We start from the raw sequence: 26,380 nt of genomic DNA, 5'->3' as shown, positions 1-26,380 counted from the left end.
ATAACACAGGACAGGTCACAGTGAAGTGAACTTTGGCCACCCAGTGTGAAAAGTGGATTTTATTTGTTTCATGTGATCTTGATTATGTGGAGTCAGGTAGTGCAAATTAAACAGAGTGCTTTAAGTAGTAAACCTGCCTGTGTATCATCAATATATTAGAAATATCTGTTTGTATTTTCTGCGCGTCTCAGTCTACCATCGGTTGCTGCCGCTGCACCAGCTGCATTGTCATCGACTTGTTGCCAGCATTGCAGATCACCTGCACATTGATTGAATGCGTAGACTTCCGATTTCTGTAAATGTGTTCAGTTGCTGCAGGTGAGCATAGTGGGATGTGCGTCCCATCGATACAGCCTATGATGTGCGGGAACTGTGCAAGGTGATAGAAATCGTTTTTTGTCTTTGCTAGTTCAGCAGGTGTGTCAGGGAACTCTATGTAGTGTTCCATCCTCTGCATCATGGCGTCAATGAATTTTCTGAAAATGGTGACAGGCAGCTCTGGGACACCCCACCTATCGCAGCAATCACATGCTGGTAGCTCCCCGAAGCAAGAAGATGTAGGCAGCACAACACCTGCACGTGGGGTGGGATGGCGTGTGCTCTTGGGGTTGGGTGTTCCAGATATGGGTGGAGGTGCCTGATCAAGTCCAGGATGGTTCTGGGGTGGAGTCTGTACCTTTGAAGGATTTCAGCTTCAGTCAGTTGGAAGAGGATGATCCTCTGCCTATACACCTGCTCCTCCCTTTGCCAGACCCTCTCTCCTGCTGCCTGTATCCATGGCCGCCTTGTAATGACATTGAAAGCCGCCATTGTGGTTGCAGTGTTGCATTTTCGGGCCTTCTTGTATACCCTCTACCTGGTTTCCACCTGCATTCAATCCATGGTATTTACCGACTCTTAAATACCGATTTTCATGGAATTCGGTATTTTTTGTGTTTTCTACATCTCGATATGCCATTTTTGCCATTTCTTATTTTCCGATTTGGTAAATAAGGAACCGGTAAGTTCCGAATTGGTAAATTACCATTTCTTATTTACCAATTCGGAAAATATGATTTCTGTATTTTCCGATTCGTGAAATGACGATTCGGTACATTTTTGGTCACATACATCTCGAATCTCTTATACTGGTCGGTAAGGGCAGAAATTACCGATTTTCGGCCGTTACCGAGCTGTATTTGCCTACCTACATCAGGCTCCAAATGTAGAAATCTTCACCTCGACTTCATCCAACGACTCCCAAAAACGATGTTCCCTCCTCAGTCATCGCCTGCAGCCCTGCCACGCTGAACGTTACCTTCTCAGAACATTTTCTTTATAGTGTATTTCAAGTCCAACAGTAAGTGCTTATCGGGCCCAATTCACTTCTTTATTTGGCATACGCTCCATCGCGGTCTGCCATATTTTTTAACTTTGACACTGTTTCCTAAGCCTCAATGTATGCAATTAGCGCTTTGATCTTTTAGATGATAGATTTTACTAACACATTTAAAAATTCATAACTCTGGTTTTACTGATTGGATTTTTGTTGTTTTGGTGTCACATAATATATTACATTTTACACTATTAAACCAAATAGTGTGGGATTTGTCTTGTGTTTAGTTTCCACTTAATTACTGTTTGTGTGCTACATACATACTTTTCACATTGCCTCTGAGTTAAGCCTGACTGCTTTTCTGCCAAGCTACCCGAGGGTGTAGCACAGATTAATTTAGTGTATTTAGTGGTTCACCCTGAGAAGGATTGTGGCTGTCGCTTGAACAGGAGTTCTCCCCCTTCAACCAACAACACAATTTCTCACACAGAGGACTTCGACTTCCTCCTTTATTTTTCTTCTTGTGTGTGTTTTTATGTGAGAAGATATATATTATGTGGGAACCCATTTCATTGTTGACTTTAAGCTCCTCATTCTGTTGGGAGGGGGTTAACTTAGGTTGTACATATTATTCAAGTAGAAATCATTGATCATTTATTGTAAGACATTAAGCCATCTTTGATCTGATATGTTATTCCATTATATGGGGGTAAATTCAGATTTTGATTGAATGAATTTGGATTGTTCCTGGTAGATGTGAGTGTATTTGTATTTGCATTTGTGTTTATATAGCGCATAAATCACCCGTAGGTCTGAGAGCGCTTACAGATGCTAGAAAGGGCTTACCGGAAACCAGATAGCTAGAAGAGCCAAGTTTTTAGTAGTTTTCGAAATCTCATGTGGGTGGGTTCAGTCCTGATGTTTAGCAGAAGGGCATTCCAGGCATCTGGGGCTAATTTAGAGAAGGATCTATCACCATTCATGACAGTGCGAACTTTGGGAACGTCTAGGAGAGACTTGTTGGCGGACCGAAGGGTTCTGACCGGACAATGGTTGACAAGTTTGTTCTCTAGGTATTTGGGACCTTGTCCATTGATGGTTTTGTGGACTAGGCAGCAAACTTTAAAGCTTATGCGCTTTCTGATGGTGAGCCAGTGAAGAGTTCTAAGATTGGGCAAAGATGGGGAGCGGGGGGGGGGATCAAGGACCATCCTGGCTGCGGTATTCTGTAAAACTTGGAGTTTAGCCACTAGGCTCTCATTGGTGGAAGGAAGTAGTGCATTACCATAATCCAACCGGCAAACGATAAGGCCTTGGATTTGGGGCATGCGCGAGGAAAGGGGGATCCATTTTAAAATGTTCTTCTGTAACAAGATACAGAAGTGAATGTTGGCTGGAGAAAGCTCATTGAGATGTTGTCGCAAATCATAGGAGAGATGGTGAGAAAGTAGGGGTGACAAACACCAAGATGAGATTAGGCCCCGATTTACTGAGGTTTTTCATCGGAGTTGCATCACCTATGTGGCGCAGTCCTGACATAATATCCATTTTGGCATGTACCACGTCACGCAATGTAAATTTCCATGGCTTTATTTCATTAAATACAAGCAAGGCATGGCATAGCGTTGTCCTGCATTACATTGCATCAGGTAGGCATTACATGGGTGGAACTTGGGCATTCCCATTCATCCACACATGTATTTCTTTCTTCCAAACAGAGATTTACTAAAACGTTTATACCTAGGTTTGTGCTGAAATGTTGTGCCTACCTAACAGAGGCAAAATGAGGAGAAACATATGTATTTATCCTCTCTCAAAGAAAGAGAAATATGCCTTTTTGTTTTTGTGCAGTCAATCAATCAATCAATCAATCAAAGCATTTGTATTGCGCGCTACTCACCCGTAGGGTCTCAAGGCGCTTGGGGAAGGGGGGGCGCTACTGCTCGAACAGCCAGGTCTTGAGTTGCTTCCTGAAGGCGAGGTGGTCTTGCGTCTGGCGGAGGTGGGTCGGGAGGGAGTTCCATGTCTTGGAGGCCAGATAGGAGAAGGATCTTCCCCCCATGGTGTCTCTTCGGATGCGGGGGACGGCGGCGAGGGCGTGGTTGGTCGAGCGGAGTTGGCGTGTGGGAGTGTAGAAGCTGAGGCGGTTGTTGAGGTATCTCGGGCCTTGGTTGTGTAGGGCTTTGTGTGCGTGGGTGAGGAGTCGGAACGTTATTCTCTTGTTGACCAGGAGCCAGTGCAGGTTTCTCAGGTGTCCGGAGATGTGGCTGTGACGGGGGATGTCGAGGATGAGTCTTGCTGAGGCGTTCTGGATCCTCTGGAGTCTCTTCTGGAGTTTGGCAGTCGCTCCGGCGTAGAGGGCGTTGCCGTAGTCCAGTCGTCTGGTGACGAGGGCCTGGGTGACAGTCTTCCTGGTCTCGGTGGGGATCCACCGGAAGATCTTACGTAGCATGCGCAGAATGTTGAAGCATGACGAGGAGACGGCGTTGACTTGTCTGGTCATGGAGAGGGAAGAGTCTAGGATGAAGCCCAGGTTGCGTGCGTGGTCCGTAGGTTTGGGTGCGCTGCCCAGGGCGGGGGGCCACCAGGAGTCGTCCCAGGCGGAGGGTGATGATCCCAGGATGAGGACTTCCGTCTTATCTGCGTTCAGTTTCAGGCGGCTGTTCTTCATCCATTTGGCTACATCTTTCATCCCTTTGTGAAGGTTGGCTCTGGCTGTGGCGGGGTCGTTGGTGAGGGAGAGGATCAGCTGAGTGCTGTCGGCGTACGAGATGATGTTGAGGTTGTGTTGGCGTGCGATGGCTGCGAGGGGGCTCATGTAGACATTGAAGAGTGTGGGGCTGAGCGAGGAGCCTTGAGGGACGCCGCAGATGACTTCGGTGGCTTCAGATCTGAACGGGGGGAGGCGGACTCTCTGTGTCCTTCCGGCGAGGAAGGAGATGATCCATTCTAGCGCCTTCTCTTGGATTCCTGATTCAGAAAAGGGGGTGGTGATGAACAGAGTGTCTGAATTAAGCAGACCACTCTTACCCAGTCCAAAGATCAGGGCTTGATCCATCACCGTTTTTTAGCTCACTGCACCATCCCAGCTCAGAACTTGGCTATATGCAAATTAGTCTGACCCTGGCCCAGTGCATCATGGGAACAGGGCAGACCAAACTACCAAGCCAATTCTTATACTGGGAAGCAAACAAGCTACCGGGGACCGGTTTCTGGCATTTCAGCCGTCTTCGGCCCGGCTTGCTTGAATCCTGATGGTGCAATGAGCTAGGGACTCCCATCTGAGTATACCCTTCCACGCTTATGGTGGACAAAAATGATTCAGAAAAGGGGGTGGTGATGAACAGAGTGTCTGAATTAAGCAGACCACTTTTACCCAGTCCAAAGATCAGGGCTTGATCCATCACCGTTTTTTAGCTCACTGCACCATCCCAGCTCAGAACTTGGCTATATGCAAATTAGTCTGACCCTGGCCCAGTGCATCATGGGAACAGGGCAGACCAAACTACCAAGCCAATTCTTATACTGGGAAGGAAACAAGCTACCGGGGACCGGTTTCTGGCATTTCAGCCGTCTTCGGCCCGGCTTGCTTGAATCCTGATGGTGCAATGAGCTAGGGACTCCTTTCTGGTGAAGAGTTGGCTTGGTAGTTTAGTCTGCCCTGTTCCCATGATGCACTGGGCCAGGGACAGACTGATTTGCATATAGCCAGGTTCTGAGCTGGGATGGTGCAGTGAGCTAAATAACGGTGATGGATCAAGCCCTGATCTTTGGACTGGGTAAGAGTGGTCTGCTTAATTCAGACACTCTGTTCATCACCACCCCCCTTTTCTGAATCGTTTTTGGCCACTATAGGTGTGGCAGGGTATACTCAGACATGAGTCCCTTGCTCACTGCACCATCAGGATTCAAGCAAGCCGGGCCGAAGACGGCTGAAATGCCAGAAACCGGTCCCCGGTAGCTTGTCTCCTTTCTGGTGAAGAATTGGCTTGGTAGTTTAGTCTGCCCTGTTCCCATGATGCACTGGGCCAGGGAAAGACTGATTTGCATATAGCCAGGTTCTGAGCTGGGATGGTGCAGTGAGATAAATAACGGTGATGGATCAAGCCCTGATCTTTGGACTGGGTAAGAGTGGTCTGCTTAATTCAGACACTCTGTTCATCACCACCCCCTTTTCTGAATCATTTTTGGCCACTATAGGTGTGGCAGGGTATACTCAGACATGAGTCCCTTTCTCACTGCACCATCAGGATGCAAGCAAGCCGGGCCGAAGACGGCTGAAATGCCAGAAACCGGTCCCCAGTAGCTTGTCTCCTTTCTGGTGAAGAATGGGCTTGGTAGTTTAGTCTGCCCTGTTCCCATGATGCACTGGGCCAGGGACAGACTGATTTGCATATAGCCAGGTTCTGAGCTGGGATGGTGCAGTGAGATAAATAACGGTGATGGATCAAGCCCTGATCCTTGGACTGGGTAAGAGTGGTCTGCTTAATTCAGACACTCTGCTCATCACCACCCCCTTTTCTGAATCGTTCTCTTGGATTCCGACGTTGCCGAGGCGTTGTACTAGGGTGCGGTGGCAGACAGTGTCGAACGTCGCGGAGAGGTCAGACTTTTAGCTAATCGTTTTAATCAAAATTCCTCGCATTTGATTCACTCTGACCAAAATGGTTTTATCGCTGGCAGGCAGCTGGACACAAATACGCCCTACGTAACAGAAGCATTAGACTATTTTGAGACTCAAAGGATACTTGCGTTAGTCCTCCTTTTAGATGCCGAGAAGGCATCTGACCTAGTCGTCTGGGAGACCCTATTGTATATTCTGCAAAATTTCGGCATACCTCCTAAAATCACGGGGTTGGTTCACAATTTATACCTTAACACTGAAGCCAACGTAATTATTAACACCTCAGAGGCTGGCCAGGTTAAGGTTAAACGGGGGACTAGACAAGGCTGCCCTCTGTCGCCTGTATTATTCGTTTTTTTATCGAGCCATTAGCGATTGCAATCAGGAATAGTATTGATATCTGCCCCCAACTTCCAACTATGGCAAAATTGAAATTATACGCCGATGATATCATGCTTATTATAAAGCCTGAGAAGGAGGTTCAAGCAAAAACTTTTAAGATCTCCGAGGCTTTAGGTGGATAAAAAATTAATTTAAAAAAAACCGAAATTAAACAGTGTGGTGGAGTGTCTATGGATTTACAGCCTGATATTCTTTCCTGCTTAAAGACTAAACCTAAGAGGTATCAGGTTTAACTTCCTTTTCTCTGCGATTTCTTGTATTTGAATAAGCTCCTTTTTTACCAAAATAAAGTCTATGGGCCAGATGTAGCAGCCCAAATACCGGTCGATAACGGCCGAATTCGGCCGTTACCGACCGGTATTTGGTGATTGGGATGTAGGGGCATCATTTTACAGATTCGGTAAATTTACCTAATCGGTAAATTTACTGATTCTGTAAAATACCGAATCGGTAATTTTACCGATTCGGAAAAACCCAGATGTAGGTGGGACTCTTCTGAGTCCCAAAGGCCTTTCAGATTCGGTATTTGTACGCCCAATCCAATTGGGTGGTAAAATACTGAATCCTGGTGTGCATGCACATGTGTGCATGCACACATGTGCAATGTGACACACAGACATGCCCCTAGGGCATGTCTGTGTGCCACATGGCACACATGTCCGGAATTGGGGTGCTAGAGGGTGTCAAAGTGACACCCCCTGCACCCTTGCAGGATTCGGTATTTACCGATTCGGTAAATACCGAATCGGTATTGCCTATTGATTCTTATGGGCTTCATGGCCCATAGGAATCAAAGGGCAATACCGATTCGGTATTTACCAAATCGGTAAATACCGAATCCTACTGATTCGGTAATTCTCAATTTGGAATTACCTACATCTCCCCCCTTTATATTCACCGACTCTTAAATACCGAATAGGTAAAATTCGGTATTTAAGAGTCGGTAAATATGAATTACCTACATCTGGCCATATGTTTCCAACCTTCCTTTGGGCAAAGACGGCCCCATGAATTGCACTTAGCACTTTATACGAATAGCAGGAACATGGAGGATTACCTCTCCCGAATCTTAGGGATTATTACTTTGCATATTTTGCACAATTTTTATCCAGTTCTAAGCCACAACACCAATCAAATCTTTTTATTAACTATTCTATGAATTTAATTTGCGAGGTAAATCAGATCTACTCTCCATTACCAATTGTTAAATCACCCAAATTGGTACGATAAGCGGCAGGCTCTCAATAGAAGATATTCCATCCCCGCAATCAATTCCCCAACCCCGTTTTCTGGCCCTATCTTATTATCTGGGATCAGAGAATCTTCAGTAATAACACAAAAATGGGCCAATGCTGGATTCCGAAAAATCTCAGATTTTTTTTAGGAATAATAGATGGTTGAGCATAGCTGAAATATCTCATTTAATTGTCAATGACTTCCTTCTTCTTGGGTCAAACAATATCTTTAGTAAATTCCACAGCAGACTTGATTTGGCTCAGATATGTGAACGGAAACACTTTGGGGTCGATTCCGATCCTGGAAAAAAAACGTCTGTACGATTCGTATCCAGAGCCCTCTGCGACGATTATGATCTAGACAGGGGTATGAGGATGCGATTTGCACGGTCCAAGTCAGGTAAGGGCGATTCGTACAGAAAAGCACACAATCACATACACACCGTACGGTCCATACACCCCATGATCGCGGGGTACGGTGCGTACCCCTGCGATCATGTGGTGTACGCACAGTACTCCTGCGATCGCAGGGTGTACGCACTGTACACCAGCGAACATGGGATCCGGTCCGTACACCCCATGATCGCATGGTACGGTGCGTACCCCTGCGCACATGGGGTGTACGCACTGTACCCCTGCGATCGCAGGTTGTACGCACCGTACACCCAGCGTACATCGGGTACTGTGCATACGCCCCATGATCGCAGGGGTATGGTGCGTACGCCTCATGATCGCAGGGGTACGCACCGTACCCCTGCGATCATGGGGTGTACGCACCGTACCCGGGGGGGGCTGTTCCGTACCTGTTTCGGGGCGAACTCTGCTTTTACAGCTGTTTTCAGCTCCCGTAGAAAAAGGCTCGTACAGTGCGTACTCAACACAAATCGTACTTGCTGGGTCGGAAAAACCTGCCGCGAACCGTACAGATGTCACGTACAGAGGGTTCCGAGGGAGATTCGTACAGGGATTTGATTCGTACGGTCTCTGTACGATTCGTACGGAGTCCAGCTCCTGGTACGAATTGTACTTTGTTGTACGTATGGGAGACGTTGCAGGGTACGATTCGTACGGGAAAAAGGCTCCGAACGGCTATTCGGAGCGTTTTTTCCCGAATCGGAATCGACCCCTTAGTATATGAATTATTAGATGATACTGCATTTAAGAAACCTGGGGAATGGAAAAAGTGTTTAGCCTCAACCAAGGGTATCAATCTGGAGCAGAAGGCCACCGGTTCACCGGTTAGAGGAAGCAGATACTGATGCAGAGGTCAGGCCGGGACCAGGGTTCAATTCCTGACGCGGCAGGGTCTTGAGCTCATAATGTCCACCGACTCGATAATTCTCGCCTTGGTGCCTACTCAAATCGTGGGTTCACACTCTGCAACTCTGGGCAATAGCTTGCTTAATCTCCACTACGGCCCCACCGCGATGGGATGCCTGGTCTTCACCTTGGGGATGCCCAGTAGGGGTAATTTCGCAGGGAAAGACCAGGACGGGTTCCCAAAGCAAGTGCCTTGAGACCTTACGGTGATAAGGCGCTATATAAGAGCGTATGATTTACGATTTATTTATTTATTGCGAACTGGGCTAAGCACGAGGGGTTGGAAAATTCAGCGAGTATGTGGTCAGCAGTTAACAATCTTAATTTTTGTACATTAAGGGGAGCCAATTGACGGAGTATGTTGTTTTTTAGTAAATGGCAACTTTATAAAACTCCTCTTTTCTTATCTAAAATGTATACCAACCAATCAGTGCAATGCTTCCGCTGCTTTAACCATCCTTCAGCCAATTGGGCACACATTATACTACAATGCCCCTTGATTCAGAGGTTCTGGAAGGATATTTTATTTCATTTGGAACGTGAATGCAGTATTTTAATAGGATTGAGCACTTGGCTAATAATACTTGGCTTTGACCCAGACCTTCTTCTTCCAGATAAGCTTGTTAAACTATTTATACATTGCAATGGCTGTAGCTAGATCACTTCTGCTTCAAAGATGGTGATCAGGTTTTATACCATCTGTCCATGAACAGGTCCGAAAAATGAAACTAGTTAAAACAAGCGAACAAGCCTATGCTTTACGAATTGGAAGACTTCAGAAGTTTGAGAGAATCTGGGCAGCCTATTTTGATTAAGATCTCTAAATTCATTGTATTTTTTAAGAGGTACCTCCATTATCTTTGATATTTAGGTATGTCAACACCAGGTTCTCGATTTATTATGTTAACATGTGACAGGTTTTCTGTGAGTCAGTTACATCGTTGAATATAGGATGATTTATTATGCACTGCATACTCACTGATTTTTATTTATAAGTTAAGGTACCCAAGCTTCAACCCACAGTTTATATTTATGATCGTAGTGGATACTGTGTTCTTTGCCCTTCGTATAATAGCGTAAATGTTTATGCTGCTTATCTTTCAGGATTTTAAGGTTTATTCCCTCTTGGTAAATTTGCACTATTTATTAACTCTGTGATATTATAATCACATTTAATGATTTATTATGAATGTATTTATGGATACTAAAATGTTTGTTATATGGATTTCAATTAAAAAAAAGAGAGTGTCGCTGGTTGGAGCACTTTTGTCAGGACTGCTTTTGGTTTCCCAGGCTTGTGGTGATGATGCTCTCTGTGTTATGTGTGGTTTTAGTTTGGAAAATTGCTCCATGTAATTATTGCATTAAAGAGTACTGAGCATGTGGATACCTGAACTATTGGACTTTGCTGATCGTCAAAAGCAGTGCATTAGTGAGATGAGTTAAATAATTTATTGTTAAATATGAATTTTTCGGAGACATGAAAAAGGTCCAGAAGCATGATGCTGAGTTTCCCTAGGACACGATATTCTCCATCTGTGCTTCATAAATGTGAATCCATCCTGCTCTGTTCTGCAATACTTCAAAAAGTATTTTATAGGGACACACATAACAGACTTTGTACAGCAAAGACTGAATGGTTAATAAAACAAAATGGTATTGTTTAGCAGCTCTGGACTACAATTGTTTCCTATATACTCATGTTTTTACTTATAGACATTTACACTATGAGGTAAAAATGTACCTATGTCAATCAGTAATACAAACTTTCGAGCTAGGCCCGCAGGTCTTTTTGCACGTACCTGGAACTTGAGTAACACAGATAGGCAGACAGTTCCTTCTGTTAGGATTAATTCATAGATAATATTGGAGCTCTTAGCAGCCCTGAGAATATATGTCCTTATTTGCATTGGAAGGTCTCCCAAGTAATTAATTCTTTCCCTTTGCCCGTTTTCATGCACCTGGTACAGATTATGAAAATTCCAGCCTCTAAGGAAGACACACAGAAGTTGACACCACATATGTTGCAAATGGTGGAACTTTATGTGTCAGCAAGTAATGCTTCTACACAAGACTTCCACCTTTGCTTAGCACCAGAGAACTCTACACTCACTCATTCAAGGCACTTTTGATGCTGTAATGATGGAGAGTGCAACAAAAACTGCAAATATCTTAAATGAGGATGAACTCTACCTCAACATCTAATTGTCATCTGCATAATGGAGCGATTCTGATTCAGAGGATGAGCTCGGTCAGCAAATGCCACATATATGCATTTCTAATGCCATGAACCCTGAGCCTGTTCTCTGGCACCCTGCAGTTTTGGCATGCATCTGGAATGGGGCCCATACTTTTTCAAATTTTGCTCATATTGGGCCAGAAGTACAAAGACTGGAATTAAGAAAATTTGTGGCAAATTGTGCAGTGACTTTTACAGAATCTATTAAGTTTTAGCGGCCCTACCTATGTACTAATAGGTCAGTTCGCAAAACTCTGATATGTAGGGGGTCTCAATTTGACTTACCTCATGAATATTAATGAGGTAGATTGCACATATTTAATCAATGTGAATCTTTACCATCACTATGATGGTGACCGGCTGAGGTCAGCAGACCACCATGTGTCTAATTGCTTTTAAATAAAGAAATCTTTTTTTAGATTTAGCATAATATCCTAAGGACAACAGAATGCATTTAATAGAACAATAAATAGGCAGTGGTACATGGGACCACTACCTATGCTTGAAAAAATGCATTTTTCAACATTCAATAAGAGGAACCGGCCCTTGAGATCCCATGTCTGAAGGCCTTACTACTATCTTTGAGTAGTCTGTAAAACATTAATACATCCCATTCTGATCCTGTGTTTGGAAGGGAGCCTTAAACACACCTTTCAAAATCCCAATTTAGAATGTAGCTGCAAACCGAAATTGTGATTCGGTAATGTGTCATCGAATCGCAACTTGTGTTTGTTACAAACAAAAAGGCATTTTTGCCAGTAAGATCTATCAGCTTCTTATGTGTGAGGCTATGGAGTTTAATATGAATCTGTACAGGACCAAAATGCCTCTTTTTTGTGGTATTATTTTTGATGGGCATCAATTACTAATAGGTCCCAAGTTGCCTATTTTTTTCTCTCTTTGTTTCACCCAATGAATCGCCAAGATAGAAACTGCCATTACTGTTGGATCTCTTCTGCCGACCTATATATGTCCCTTGTCAAAAATACTGCCCAGTTATGCCTCTGGGTAGTCAAGTCAAGTCAAGTCAAATAACTTTATTCGGTTGTTCGATTTGACAACCATAAAAGTATTTACATTACAATTAATATCATGACATACACATAATCTTAAAAAAACGTAATCAATTACAGATCAAGAAACATAGAATTAAAAATACAGCACTATATCGAGATATTAAAGACCTTTTTTAAAAATAATGTTCCTTTTACAACAGTTATAAATAACAGTATCAGTATTATTATCCTTCCATACTGTTTCTAAATTTGATTGCCATTCTTAAAAAACTACATATAAATAAAGTGTAATCACAGTTTAGCAGCTGTAAAAAATGTTGTGCAGGACGGAATTGTTGAAAGTTCAATTTTTTCAAACAGGGTTTCAAGCATAGCTTCCTTGGTACAGCATAAAAGGGGCAAAAAAACAGAAAGTGTGCCAGATCTTGCGGAGACTTATCGTCGCAGCCGAAAGCTGGCAACACTTGACCTCGATGAGAACCCCTAGGTACCGCCAGCAAGAAATGAAACATGTTGAACCTGAACCTTGTTAACAGAAATCGGTCATAACTTGACATATGCCATGTCAGGTAGGGTTCCATAAGCAAAGTGCTTTTAATTAGTATGTGATTGCGTACACTTTCTTTTTTTAATTCACATGATTCCCTTTCCTGTTGTCTCAAGTCAATAAAAGCGTTTTTGACCGTAGTAAGATCCCTTATAGTGATGGATTCCGGGCATAAAAAGAGCTCAGGTCGGCCTAAATCAGTAAAACATTTAGATAGATATTTTATGCCTCTGGGTAGCTCATCAATTCTTTCCTCTATCATTTTAGACCAGTGTGAACTATGGATTATTGAGGATATGCAATGTTTGTAATGATAGAATGTTGGCAGGATGATGAGTGGGCTCATTCCAGTGTGACGAGGTGAAAGCCATGGTAGAATAAATACTGCGATTGTGGAGTATGTTTCTTCCACTTTGACCTACAGATTTGGACTTCATGGGCGAGCTAGCTAAGTTTATCAAGGTTCTTACGTGTGTCACTTGACTGTATCATTCCACATGTGGGAAGGCGAGGTCTACAGTGTTTAGTTTAAGACAATGTGTCCTTGGCCTGGGTGAAGCAAATATTGTTTCTTGAATACACTTGAGGATACTTGTAGAAACAATTTAAGGTATTGCATGGGGGCAATACAGCCAGACTACGAAATCTCCAGTTTGCCGCATTGATACAGGTCCTTGAACAGAGTATCCAATAGTGATAGAATATCAGTGTCATAAAGGTGTTGGTCTAACTCCCAAAAAGGCCAGAGTATCTGTCACTTGTGAGCGTCTATTAAAGATCTTTGTACTTCACAAAGTTGATGACATCTGTGGGATCATTGAGCACTCTGAATCAGATTAACGGATTTAAGAAAAAAAACATTTGGAAATTGAACAAATCTTGGATTAAATATGGTAATTTATGTGCTGGGCCAGTTACTAACAACTTTTATCATCCACAAATAGAACTATTTTGAATGTATCTGGACCTATAGCTAGCCCCTAATGTCAGGATGAACATTATTTCTTTGAAAGAACAGTTCTATCGCTAAAGCAAAAATTGACCGGTTCTAGGGGCATCCCTGCCTTGTGCACTTCTATAGTGTGGCCAAGACTCTGGATAAGGAAAACTGGTTGTTATATTGAGGCACAGGGTTGTTTTCTCAAGTTGTTGTATGTAGGACTCTCCAGTTCACACTGTCAAAAGCCATTCTCTGCATCAAACGAATTATAGATCATTTTACCTCAATTTCAAGTGGTTACATCTACCTAGTCCAAGATAAGATGGGTATTGTCCATGGCTTGTGTCTTCTTAGTGAAACCGGATTGGGCTGGGTGGATTAGTTTTGAACATATGTTCTTTAGGCATGTGAGTAACATTTCTATGTATATTTTGCCATCTGTATTGAATAAAGGTGTAGATCAATAATACAAACATTTCTCAGTCTCTTTACCTGGTTAAAGAAGAAGGACCATCTCTGAATCTCTAATCTAGTTTCAAGAGATATCAGGAAGAAATTAAATTGCCTTTGCAAGTATATAATTGAGTTATACATGAAGGCTTTGTAAAATCAGGCTGGGAAGCAGCCACCTGGGCTAGGGCTTTACTGTTGCATAAGTTTTTTATTACATCTGCTACTTTTTCTTGGGAGATTGGATCTCCTAATTGAACTAATGTCTCTTGTTCTAACTGTAGACACTTGTGTTCCTCAAGTAGCCTTTCTTGTTATTTTCTTGTGCTTCCCCAACCCACATAGTTAACATACAATGTATGCAATATGCCAGATAAAGCTGTGAGTTTAGTCACAAGATTCCCTTTGCCATCTCTTTTAATAGAATTTCTTGTTTGTTATATTTTAGGATTGTGAGCTAGAAAGCTTTTTGCTTTCCCACCTCTTTAGTAGAACAGCAGTGTCACTGTGAGCCCTTCTTAGCCTGATTCACCCATTAAAAACTATTCTAATTACCCTCTTGTTGTCATTATTTCTCAGTTTGTCTGATTAGAGTTGTAGAAGGATTTCTACTACCTCATTGTTATAGCCTTATTTAGCTTAAACAATGTGGTAGTTTGCTATTTCATTACTTTATGTTTTCTCTTGTGAGAATGTGACATTTTGTGTTGTAAAATGATCTGGTTACATTCAAAGGTTTTCGTGTGCTGAAAAGTTAGTAAGAATCTGTCCTTAGTTAGATCAATTATAAGATGTAAATACAGGTTGATCCAAGATGAAAGCGGCTTGAACGGTTTGGGTGACAAGGAAAGAAAATAAGATTTAGAGCAATGCTAGATATGTGTTTTTAACTTCTTATCTGTTTGGATAAGAAGTATATGAATGTTCACACTGAACTGAGTGATTCCAGTAGCTAGGCATAAAACCTCTCTCAATAGTGAACCGTTCTGTCAATCATTGATGATGTAAGTGAAAACACAAGAGCCAGACAAAACACGTGTCTCTTGCACTATGTGTAAACATTTTAGCAATTATTCGATATATGTTTTTTATTAATGATGCATGTTCACTATTGTAATGATTTGTATTATTTAAACAATAAAGTTAATCTAATCTAATTGATGGATTGCAAACATCTCAAACAAATCTGCTCCTCATGTAAAATGGATCCCTTTTTCCTAAAGTGATGTTGATTCTAAAATTGAATACACATCATAAACAAATAATATACAATATTATCTAATTCTACAATAGATATGGGGATCTATTTAGAGTTTGATAGATAGGGTACTCCATAGCAGACACAAAAGAGTACCCTGATGGTCAAACCCTAGGTCTGCCCAAATCATTCAAAGATGGGTAGACCTTCAGTAATCCATTAATGAAGCTCTTTTTGGTTCTGTCAAGAGAGTACTTCCTTCGATGGCCCAGAAAGTTGGAGGAGGGACATAGCACAACAAGCCCTATTTGGGGTGGATGGTACAATGTTCTTTTCTGTCCATCACTGCCAGGACAAAGCTGGCTGTAAGGGACAAAAATAATAATGGCCTCCAAGTCTGGTGAGAAACCCCCCAGGGTTGTGGGGTCATTCATTTTCTGCTTCTTTCTGAAACAAAGTTCTGGTTTGGGCTTTGTTTAAAAATAAAACAAATGCATATAAAAGGTTGGATGAAGGACCATCAGAACCACTGAAAGCCATCCACCATTTTACAATGTACAATGTACAAAGTTGGCTAATGGGCCAGAGGTAATTTCTAGAATTAACAGACAGTACTCTCTCAGGATGGTAGATGTAATGTCCTCACCATCCTTACAGATGGAGTACTGTCCATCAAATTCTGAATTAGGCCTAAAAATCTCCAAAGTTGCAGAAAAAACAAATTGTGCACCCCTATTCCCTTTAAAAGTTCATAAAAGTAAACATACATATCAATGAACAAAACCACTCAATGTAAGGAAAGTATCAGCTAATTAGTACCTGTCAATAAAATATCCAATAACTGGACTCTCACTAGCAGTATTTGGAGGTTTCCAAGTGATAATGACATAATCCTTGTTGGCATCGTGACATTCCACGTCCATTGGTGCACCTGGCGCACCTGCAACCAGTGCTGTAGCATCTACATAAGGGAAAACAAATTGTGAGAGCACTGTATTTCGGTGAAAATAATCTTCATAATATATATGTGGTATTTGGAGAACAACATGCAAATCTTTTTCTCCAAGAATTGATAGTGCATGTCCATTTGTGGTATCTCTCCACATCACTTATAATTGCTGGACAATCTCTTTTCCTTTCTCATCTTTCTACAATAGTGCTGTATTTCTTAAAGATAGCATACTGCATGTGAAATGTGAGAGTTGTATTGGAGAACAAATGAACTAATACAAACACACATAATAGCAGTATCTACATCGAAATGTTTTAGCAATTTCCATGTCCAAGAATATCTAGCCATACCTGCCACAAACATAAATGCACTGTATTCATTTACACCTCCTCTGGTGACCATCCTCAAGGTGTATAAACCTTCATCATCCTTATTAAGATGGGTGAATGAAAGAGTGGAACGTCCTTCGCCAAAGAACAGCTCTGTCCACTTTGATTCTTTTATCAGCACATCTGAAAAATAATATGGGATAAATTCAGAGTGCAGGCTTTGTTTGATCCTGATTTGAACTGTATGTTCTTTCTTTTTTGTTTTTTAGTATTGTTTTTTAGGAAGTTTTTTCCAACACTTAAATAACACCAACTCAAATAAGTATATACAAGTTATTATATATATAAAGGTTACAGAAACAGTGAAATAGAGTACATTTTCATCACAGTGGAATGTAGAAAGTGATATTGTATTATCAAAATTACAGATCTATGAGTACCTTAAAGAATTATCTCTTCACTACATTTTCCTAGGGAAGAGGTGGAAGAAGAGCAGAACACGGGAAACGCCTGTGTTGCCATGTGGAAGTGCTGACCTTCAGCCAGCACATACTGTTTAGTAAATACCATTTTGCATATTTGAGCTCCTAAATAATATGTTTAGAATGAAGCACAAGATCTGAAATGTTGACTGCTCTTGGCTAAAAATAGATTAGCTGAGAGTGTCACTTTAGCTACAGGGTCAATTCTCAGTTTTTTTTAACTTGAACTAGATAGGCTTCAGAGGAGAGGAGTGGATGAAGGGAAAGGAGTTTCTAAATAAGAAACAGGAAACATTGTGGAGATCTTTGAATAAGGAAAACTATGAAAAAAGTAACAAAAAGCACTTAATAAAATATATATACCATTTGGAAATGTACGTTATACTTTTCAAAATGTATATATAGAATGTATCTGAGTACTTCGTGCATTGAGGTACTTGTGTATTCCAAATAAGTAAGAAATGTACTCTAAACTGCAGAGTAATCAGGATAAAACTTCTCACTTTCGAAGTAAATCACACCAACAGTAATGTGCGGCCTGTAATAAGAAAAAGTAGAGCAAGGTTTAAGCTTGGCTTGTCTGATATTGATTCTCCATGACAAATGCTAAGCAAATAAACAGGTGTACACTCTATGATGTCTGATAATTATGGTTACAATATAGGTAGGTCAGAAAACAGTTGCACATTGTCGGTTTTGCGACCTTACCCCTGTTTTGCACTGTGACTAATAAATGTACAAATAAGCTGCAGTGCAAAGCCACCATTTGCAAGTTGTCTCATAAAGCTGTGCCACATTAATAACATGAGGCAGTATTCATTCTGTGACTCAGTGAAAATGGCAGTAAATGGTAGGGATGATGTCTAAGAGGATGTAGACCACCGTCTCTGTATTCACATTCATAGAATGCATACTATAGACATATAGACAGCTGTTGAGGTCTATACTGGTTGGTAAATGCCCTAAACCCATGGTATGGCCTGAGTCACAGGTGATGAAGAGAAATATTTTAAAACACCTTACATCACATATTTACCAATTTTAAGAGACAAATAACTAAATGTGCACATTGCATAATTAATGAGAAAAGACAGCAATAGATGAGTGAAGTGACAGCACCGTAATAGCGTGCTTGAAAGAGTTAGAAAAGGAGAAAATACTTTGCTAAGTATTTATGATCCCTAATAATAGTTTTTTGACAACTTATTTATAAGATGAAGTATTTATTACTCATTTCATGATTAATGATCTAATGGTTTGGCTTAGCATTGCTGTTGCCTTTCATTGAAATGCGTTGTTAACAAAATATGGTGCACAAACGTGGTAAAAGGAGTTAGGAAGTTGAAAATCATAAATATGATAGTAGAAACCATAATGAACATAAAAGTTCAGAAACATTTTTGGTAAAATTATTTTTAGGGATAAATCCCCTGTATGGATGTTGAAAATTTTGGTGGTAGGACATAGCTAAAGTTAATCAATTTTGGGTAATAATACATTGGTGAAATATTTCTTATTCTTCTCTTATTATGAAACGATTTGATGCATTGTATTTGATTCTAATTGAGTTGAATTCATTGAAAGCTGACATATGCATTTAAGGCCTTTTCAAATTGTGCTTTTATAAGCTGCAATTTTCCCTTATCAAGCACGATGGTTCTTTGGCATTTTAGTAAATGTTGTTTTATTTGTTTTTTAAATGTTTCATCTTATTATTTAAGGAACATTCTTTCAAAGTTCACAAAGACATGGCTTAGTGGGAAAGTCAATTCCAACCCAATGCCATAGACAGTTACATTATGTATTTTTTACCATTCACAAACCTGTGAGACCCTGAAAGGCAAGTCATTCTCATGAACAGCATGGGAAAGTATGTGAGAGTTACTGAATGTATTTTGATAAATACATACGTAAACTAATCATGTAATGGACTGTCCACCATGGTTGTCATAGAGACTATAAGAGAAGATACCCCAAGGGAGTGGCAAAGCCTTTAATTTTCACTGAATGCGAGAACACTTGCATCGCTATTACTCATAACACTTTGCAACACTATTATTTTTCTTATGGAACACTATGCAATGCATCACTTTTGATTTTTCTGTTCTGTGAGAGACAGATGAATGTTCCCTATGATTTTCTAACCATTCTTTGATATTCTATTTTGGACTGCCTTTTGCCAATACTGCGGGGCGTTTCTGATGAGTCTACCCCGTGTAGTTGTGATAAATTTTCTGAGCAAACCCTCATGCATTTTGTTATGTTTTGTAGCCATTACAAAGTGAGTAGATTGAAGTTCTTGGCACCCATTTTAAGAGATGCAGGTTTCGTCCAGGTACGGCCTGCTTTACTTTATCTCCAGTTATTAGATAGTACCAGGACAATTCTCGGGGTTGCTAGCTTCCTGGTTGCTGCCATGCGTACAAGGACCAGGATGCTATCCCCGAGACAACTGGAAGGGTGATTTTATCACCCTGTATTCCTGCTATTGATTTTTTAACCATTTTTAACTTTTTGCACTGTGTACGATTTATACTGACATGAACTCTCATATGTATGTACAGTGGACACCTTGACAGATTTGAACCCCTGATTGTTTGCTTTTTTAACTTCTATGAATTTTACCAAATTGTTTGCTTTTGTAACTTCTATGAATTTTATCAAATTGTAATCAACTTTTTAAATATATGCAGTTTTGTCGCTTTTATGATTTTAAATGTAATCGAATAAAGCTTGTTTTGACTTGACTTGACTTGACTTGCCAATACTGCTGCCTTGAGCACTTAATCTGGAATCCTTCTATGCCGAACTACTGGATTTGTCCTATTTCCCCTTTTATACCCAAGACTATGGACTCTCCACTTAGGAGGAATTAAATTGAATGAATCTTTAACTTTTTTGGCTTTTGCATTTTTGATCCTGTTAGAGGACTGAAACATCCTCCCACCTTTAATGTTAGTATGAATCTGTAATCTTGTATCCTCGTTGGATTCTAATCTCTGACTAAATGTGTAGTCTTGTACCACATGCTGTAATATTCTTGACTGTAATGCCTAAGAAGTTGCATACTTGCATGGATACAATACCAAACTATCTAAATTGCCTGAGTCCACTATTGGGTCCTGATGTTCTTTCATTGAACTAAGTTATTTATTCTATTAGCTTTAATTGTATTGTAGGGAAAATCAGCTAATGTTTTCAGAAAATCAATTTCTGGTTAATTTTTTTGTGTAGCTGTAGCAAAGCTCCTAGTGTGCATAATCCTGGTTAGACTTAACTTCTTTTGGAGATTGGGTCTTTCCATTGCAATATTGTATTTTTATAGCTTGGACCTGAGTGTGGTAAACTTGAACTTGATCTCAAATTTGTAAATTAGCACCAATTAATGGTCCTCATTTGGGGCCAGATGTAGGAGCCCAGATACCGGTCGGTAACGGCCGAATTCGGCCGTTACTGACCGGTATTAGGGTTTCCAGATGTAGGGGGCCTATATTTTACCGATTCTGTAAATTTACCGAATCTGTAAATTTACAGAATCGTTAAAATACCGAATCGGTAAATTTACCGATTCGGAAAAGCCACATGTAGGTGGCACTCCTAAGAGTGCCACAGGCCCCTAAGAATCGGTATTTTACCACCCAATCCTATTGGATGGTAAAATACCGAATTCAGGTGTGCATGCACATCTGTGCATGCACACCTGTGCAATGTGACACACAGACATGCCCTTAGGGCATGTCTGTGTGCCACATGGCACACAAGTCCAGAATTGGGGTGCTAGAGGGTGTCAAAGTGACACCCCCTGCACCCTTGCAGGATTCGGTATTTATGGAGATCAGACTAGCGGACTCGGAGACCGCCTTCAGGAAAAGCTTAAAAACCCACCTGTTCTCCCTGTAACTCCCCACTCTGTACTGGACTTCTTTCCACAGCGCGGGGACACGCCGGGATGGCGTCACCAGGCGCTTTATAAACTCCTTTGTTGTTGTTGTTACCGATTCGGTAAATACCGAATCTGTATTTCCCATTGATTCCTATGGGCTTCAAGGCCCATAGGAATCAATGGGCAAATACAGATTCGGTATTTACCGAATCGGTAAATACCGACTCTTACAGAATCGGTAATTTTTTACCTACATCTGCCTCCTTCCAATTTACTGACTCTTAAATACCGAATCGGTATGAGTCGGTATTTAAGAGTTGGTAAATCGGATTTACCTACATCTGGCCCCAGGTGTCTAACGTGTGTGGTTGGGACACCCTAATTAATACCCCTCCTACCAGCAAATAAAGATCATTCAGAGGATCATTGCCCCTCTGGTAAAGGTAATGTTATGGTCCATCTAACTGTAGAGGACCCAGTACGCTTAGAAGGATAAATGAGGAAGTAGCTGGAGTAAAAACATAACTGCTTCCGCTGGATCAGAGGCAAGGGCATATGAAAAGGGTGAGTTCCTTTAAAAACTGATATAGCCAGAGCCAAAAGGACTAGAAGAGCATTATACCCACTAAGAATAGAATGCTCTAAATCAAAAGAAATATGAAGACAAACATTGACAGTTGAAGCTCTGGGCTTATACACGCCATTATAAGCCTGTAACAACTCCATTGTCTTCTTCAAGTTAGCTCTCAAGATTCCAATGGTCTAATTTAGCTTATTCCAGCCCATGTCCCTTAAAGGTACTGGTGTACGGTTTAAAAAATAAAACATACATTCTGCAAATAGCATTGAGCAGAGCATTCAGTACACACTGGACAACTATCTGCTCCAACGGATGCCACAAGCTGTGACCCACTAAATAGAAGCAGTCTAGCATGGAACAACTCCACTTTGCAAATCAGTACCACCTTCTTTAACAGACAGGTAAACTGTCACTTGTTTGTAATCCAATTACAAAGCATTGATATGTTGGACTGCAAACTGGAAATGAGAGTGGAGGATATCCCTTTTATAGTGCCTCCACCTTCTGATTCACAAGGAGTCACTGAGTGTGCATAGAGGTCTGCTGATCTGCAGTCACAAAGCCTGTGGTTTTCTGAATCAAATGCTTTGAGACTACAAAACAGTTTAATACATTTTTGTCCTATACATTTAATGCTAATTTTAAATCAGATGAAATGTGTTTGCTTGTAAATAACGTAACATAACTGAATTTTAAACATTGAATTAATATTTAGAGGGAGTGACTGAACACCTGAAAGAATAAACACAACTCTGGTCATGGTTAAACCTCACAGGCACTAAATTGACCTAAGCTCCACCCCCTGTAGCTGTGGGAAAGAGCAGACAGGCATAAAATAGGACAATGTGTAAATAATTATGGTCAAAACATTGAGCAAAAGAAAAATAGAGTAACATTTAATTAAAAACATAATATCAAAACCACAGATATCCAAAGGGGGGACCCGGGATATGAATTCTGAAAGTTTTAAGGAGAAATAGCACAAAAAACACAAGGCACCCATGATAGTCTATGGAAGCAAGTGTCTGGGACAAAGGCATCATTTGAGGCTGACCACCATGTAGCCCTGGTTGGATACAACAAGCAAATTGTTATATCCAAAAAGGGTTGAAACATTGAAATGTATTTTAAGACCCTTAGGACCACAGGACTACAATTCTAAAGCCGGCAGGATACTTAGAAAATCGAAGGATGTCGAGCAGAGACCAACAACAATGTGCAGTCCACTGGACAGCTGGCCAATTTAGGAAAAAAGGCCTCTTGAAGATAGTTGTGCCAGCCAACTGATCCTTGGAGTACACTTCTTTGTCCTGTGTACAAGAGATAATAGGTCCTGTCCTTCAGGGCTTTTCTCAGGTCACAGGCAGCAGTTCCAGTTCTCTTCTCTTCTTCCACAGGTCCAAAATGTGTTCTGCTGAAGTGCCTTACAGGTGACAAATTTATGCCTGGCAATAGGTAGTGAGTGGAGATGACTCCCGGGCACTCCCTCTCCAGTTGGGGTATGTTCCCAGGGGCAACCATACCCACTTTTCCACAAGTTAATGTTTGGCTTACTGCAAACAGGCCCAAAATATCATTAGTTCTGGAATTTTCGAGTTAGAGGAAGTCTTTAGCCACACTAAACGTGGGCTCTACACATTGAAGATCTGTAAGGGAGAGCACTATGGAAATCATTAGTGTCCTCCCATATCAACCACTAACGTCCAGTTTGAAGCAGACCCTGTACCTACAATAAACTGAGAGACAAAAGTGTGTCAGTACAAAGGCAGGGTCAAACAGAACCCAGACAGGGGATGTATTAGAACTGTCCTTGCATCCTGTTTCCTTTCTTCCTTTCAAGTACACCAAAGTGTTAGATATGGCTCAAATAGATATGCCAGGTAGAATCTGATAGCATGGTATCAACAGGGAGCCCACAGCCCCCAACCCGAAGATCCTCCTGAACTCAGAGGAGTCACCCCTGCCCATTCAGGTTCAGTTTCTGTGAGGAATTTCACTCCTTGCTCACAGCTTATTTAGAGATGAGCACATACTGGGAGTTGGCAGAGGCTAATACTAATCAGCCTTCTGAAAGCTCCTTCAAGTAAAGGCTAACTTCCTAAAAGTTACTTTTCCTTAATGTTTATTTAAAATCTAACATTGTTTTTTAACCAATAATAAAAATAGTTGTTTCATACTTTTTCTAGCTGATTTCTTTCCCAAAGTAAATGTATAGTGTTTTAATTGCCGTTCTGATATGCTACATAGGACAGCTGGGCTTACAACAGTGGAAAATGCTTTTTGGACCACGTCACTTTAAGTACACTTTGATATTAATTTTCTATCTGTCTCACTTTTACATACCATGCAGGCTACCTTGTGAGCTATTAGGCCTACATAGGGTTGACACTAATATTTTACAGGGAGGTCTTTACCTGCCAACGTTTCTTTTTTTTAAAAAGGAGACACACTGCAGGCTTTACACTTCAACATGTCAGGCTACAAAGGGTAGACCGGTAGCCATGTTTTCACTGCCACTGTAGTGGAATTCAAAATAGGTGTTGCAGGCCACAAGTGTCATTTAACTTTCAAGCCCTGCATGCACTTTCTACACCATATTCCTATGGACTTACAGGCAAGTTAAATGTGCCACTCAGAAATAAGGCAATTAAGCCATGTATAAAAGGGCAGCAAAAGCACTTTACTTCAGTTAGCAGGGGTAAAGCTCATAGAAGTCTTAAACCAGCAGAGCAGGTGGAGCAAAAATCTAGAGATGGGAGACATTGCTCACAAGATGGTCATTTCCTTCAAATATAATATCTGTTGGGATGGTAAATGTCATCTGCATAGCTCTGGAGAGTGTGCTCCACTACCTGGAGTTACCTGTATTAAGCTTACGTTTTTTAATACTTCCCCTCAAAACCTTTGAGGATCACACATGTGTACAGTGCAGGTACTTTTTGTAACTTGGAATGAGGCCAGAAGCTGGGCTCTTTGGCCCCAAGGGGCAAACTGCCTTGCCCTCTTTTGCTTGAGTATGACTACCATCAATACACCAGACTATAGATTGCTGGCAATACTGGCAGCTGGACTGTTCTAGTGGTAGGGCAGGCTTTTTTACCTGTTCCTGCCAGGGAGAGTTGTCTACTGAGCTTTACCAATTTTTAAATTGGTTCTGTCAGTTATGTTTGACCGGATCCTTTGCCAACCTATGTGGCACCTGAATGCTGCATGGATGTTTTAGTAAATATTTATGCAGATTGAACGCGCTTCTGATTTCCTGACTTCTAGAACAGTCAGTTATTTGCTTTTGTTTTTTTTGTTTTGGGGCTTGGTTTTACCTAGCAATGGACCTGCATTGTTTCTATCTTAGGGTTACTACTCTTGTTTGGGAGCGCATGGAGAGTGTATAGTACATGTGAAGCTAGTTTCCATTTTGTTTTTTTTACTGTAGCCAAGTGCCAGAGGAAATGGAGGGTTGGAAAGAGCCCGGACAGCAGCTATATATTAAAGGACTCCTTGATGGTGTTCAAGGAATGCTATAATATTGGGTGAGACTGAGTAGTATTAAGGAAAAAAGACAAGGAGGCTTTTAATGTGATGGAGTTTCTCGATAACCTTTCCTGGCCCATTGTTCTATGCAAATGCTACCCCACATAGGTTAACACGTCCCTAAGTGAGGCAGCTGGCCTTCTTTTGTGCCCTTGCTTATGGACGCTCCTGACTGGAGATTCCAGTTTCCCCCACCTTCCTGCTCACAACTTTGACACAGAGGCTATAGTGACCAGTCTGAATGGAATGCAACAGAGTGCAAAACTGCCCCAGACTGATCTCAGAACTGAAATACAAGACTGCACAACCTCTGTCGAATACCTTAGTATAAAGAGAAGGCAGAGACTCCCAGACAGTGTGCCAAGATTTCTTTTCCTGAATTGAGAGTCCCACCACCATTTCTTACTTAGAAACTCTTTGAGCTCCGGGGTTGTCAAGATATCCATTTGCCCCTTCAAGGAAGGACCTGTATTGTTCTGTGTTGAACTTAGCCCTTTTTGCAGGGACATTCCTAAATGTTTTGCCTTTCTCCTAGCTTTTTCTCTGACACCGTTTTGGTTGTTTTAAGCCTCTGGACACTTTAGCACTGGTGTCCAGTGTAGAGAGCGTGCGCTCTCTGTGTTACATTTGGTGAAATTGATCTACACCTGTTTGGCATATTTAATTTACCTGTAAATCCCTTGTAAAGTGGTATCTCGTATACCCAGGGCTGGTAAATTAAACGCTACTGGTGGGCTAGCAGCGCTGAGTGCACCACCCACCAAAGTAGCCTTGCAAACCTATCTCAGGCCTCTGCCACTGCAGGGCCTGTGCGCGCAGTGTTACTGCTGCTTTAACGTGGCACCTAAAGTGTGTGCCATGTCCATGAGCCCCCTTTTTGTACATTTTAGTCACCCCTAAGGTAGCCTCTAGCTAGCCTTATGGGCAGGGTGCATTGTAAGTAAAAGATAGGACATGTATCTTAAGTGTGTGACATGTCCTGGTAGTGACACACAACCATTTTGGTTTCTCACTACTGTTGGGCTGCCCTCCCATAGGAATGCATTGGGGATTCCCTGAAAAGTGTTTCAGTGGTAATTTCTAATATGAGAGGAGCAGTGTGTTCAGGTTTAGTATATTTGGAATTGTAATAATAAATGCTGCACAATGGTGTGTGCAGATTTATTATACCTATTTTAGAAATGCCACTTATAGAAGTTGGCATTTCTGTGTGCTATGTGTCTGCCTACCTGATGTGAATTGCATGTCTGGCTTTTGAGAGACAGGGGCTGGGAGGTGTGTGCAGCACCAGAAGGGGCAGGGTAAGTCAGCATTAGGTTGAATAGGACATCTACATT

At 41.5% G+C, this 26,380-nt stretch overlaps 1 protein-coding gene across 1 annotated transcript in view; it reads right to left on the bottom strand.

Moving 5' to 3' along the window:
• MYOM2 (myomesin 2) overlaps positions 1-26,380 on the bottom strand; it is a 731,038-nt gene that overhangs the window by 475,643 nt on the left and 229,015 nt on the right. The window contains exons 10-11 of the mRNA XM_086926415.1: positions 16,589-16,750; positions 16,106-16,247 (exon numbers count right to left, since the gene is read on the bottom strand). Of these exons, the coding sequence (XP_086782541.1) occupies positions 16,106-16,247; positions 16,589-16,750 (304 nt within the window). The remainder of the gene's footprint in view (positions 1-16,105; positions 16,248-16,588; positions 16,751-26,380) is intronic.

Source organism: Lissotriton vulgaris, chromosome 6 (assembly GCF_964263255.1).
Source record: "Lissotriton vulgaris chromosome 6, aLisVul1.2, whole genome shotgun sequence".
Taxonomy (NCBI): Eukaryota; Metazoa; Chordata; class Amphibia; order Caudata; family Salamandridae; genus Lissotriton; species Lissotriton vulgaris.
Note: the sequence above shows the minus strand (reverse complement) of the source record. Positions and strands in the feature narration are given on the sequence as shown.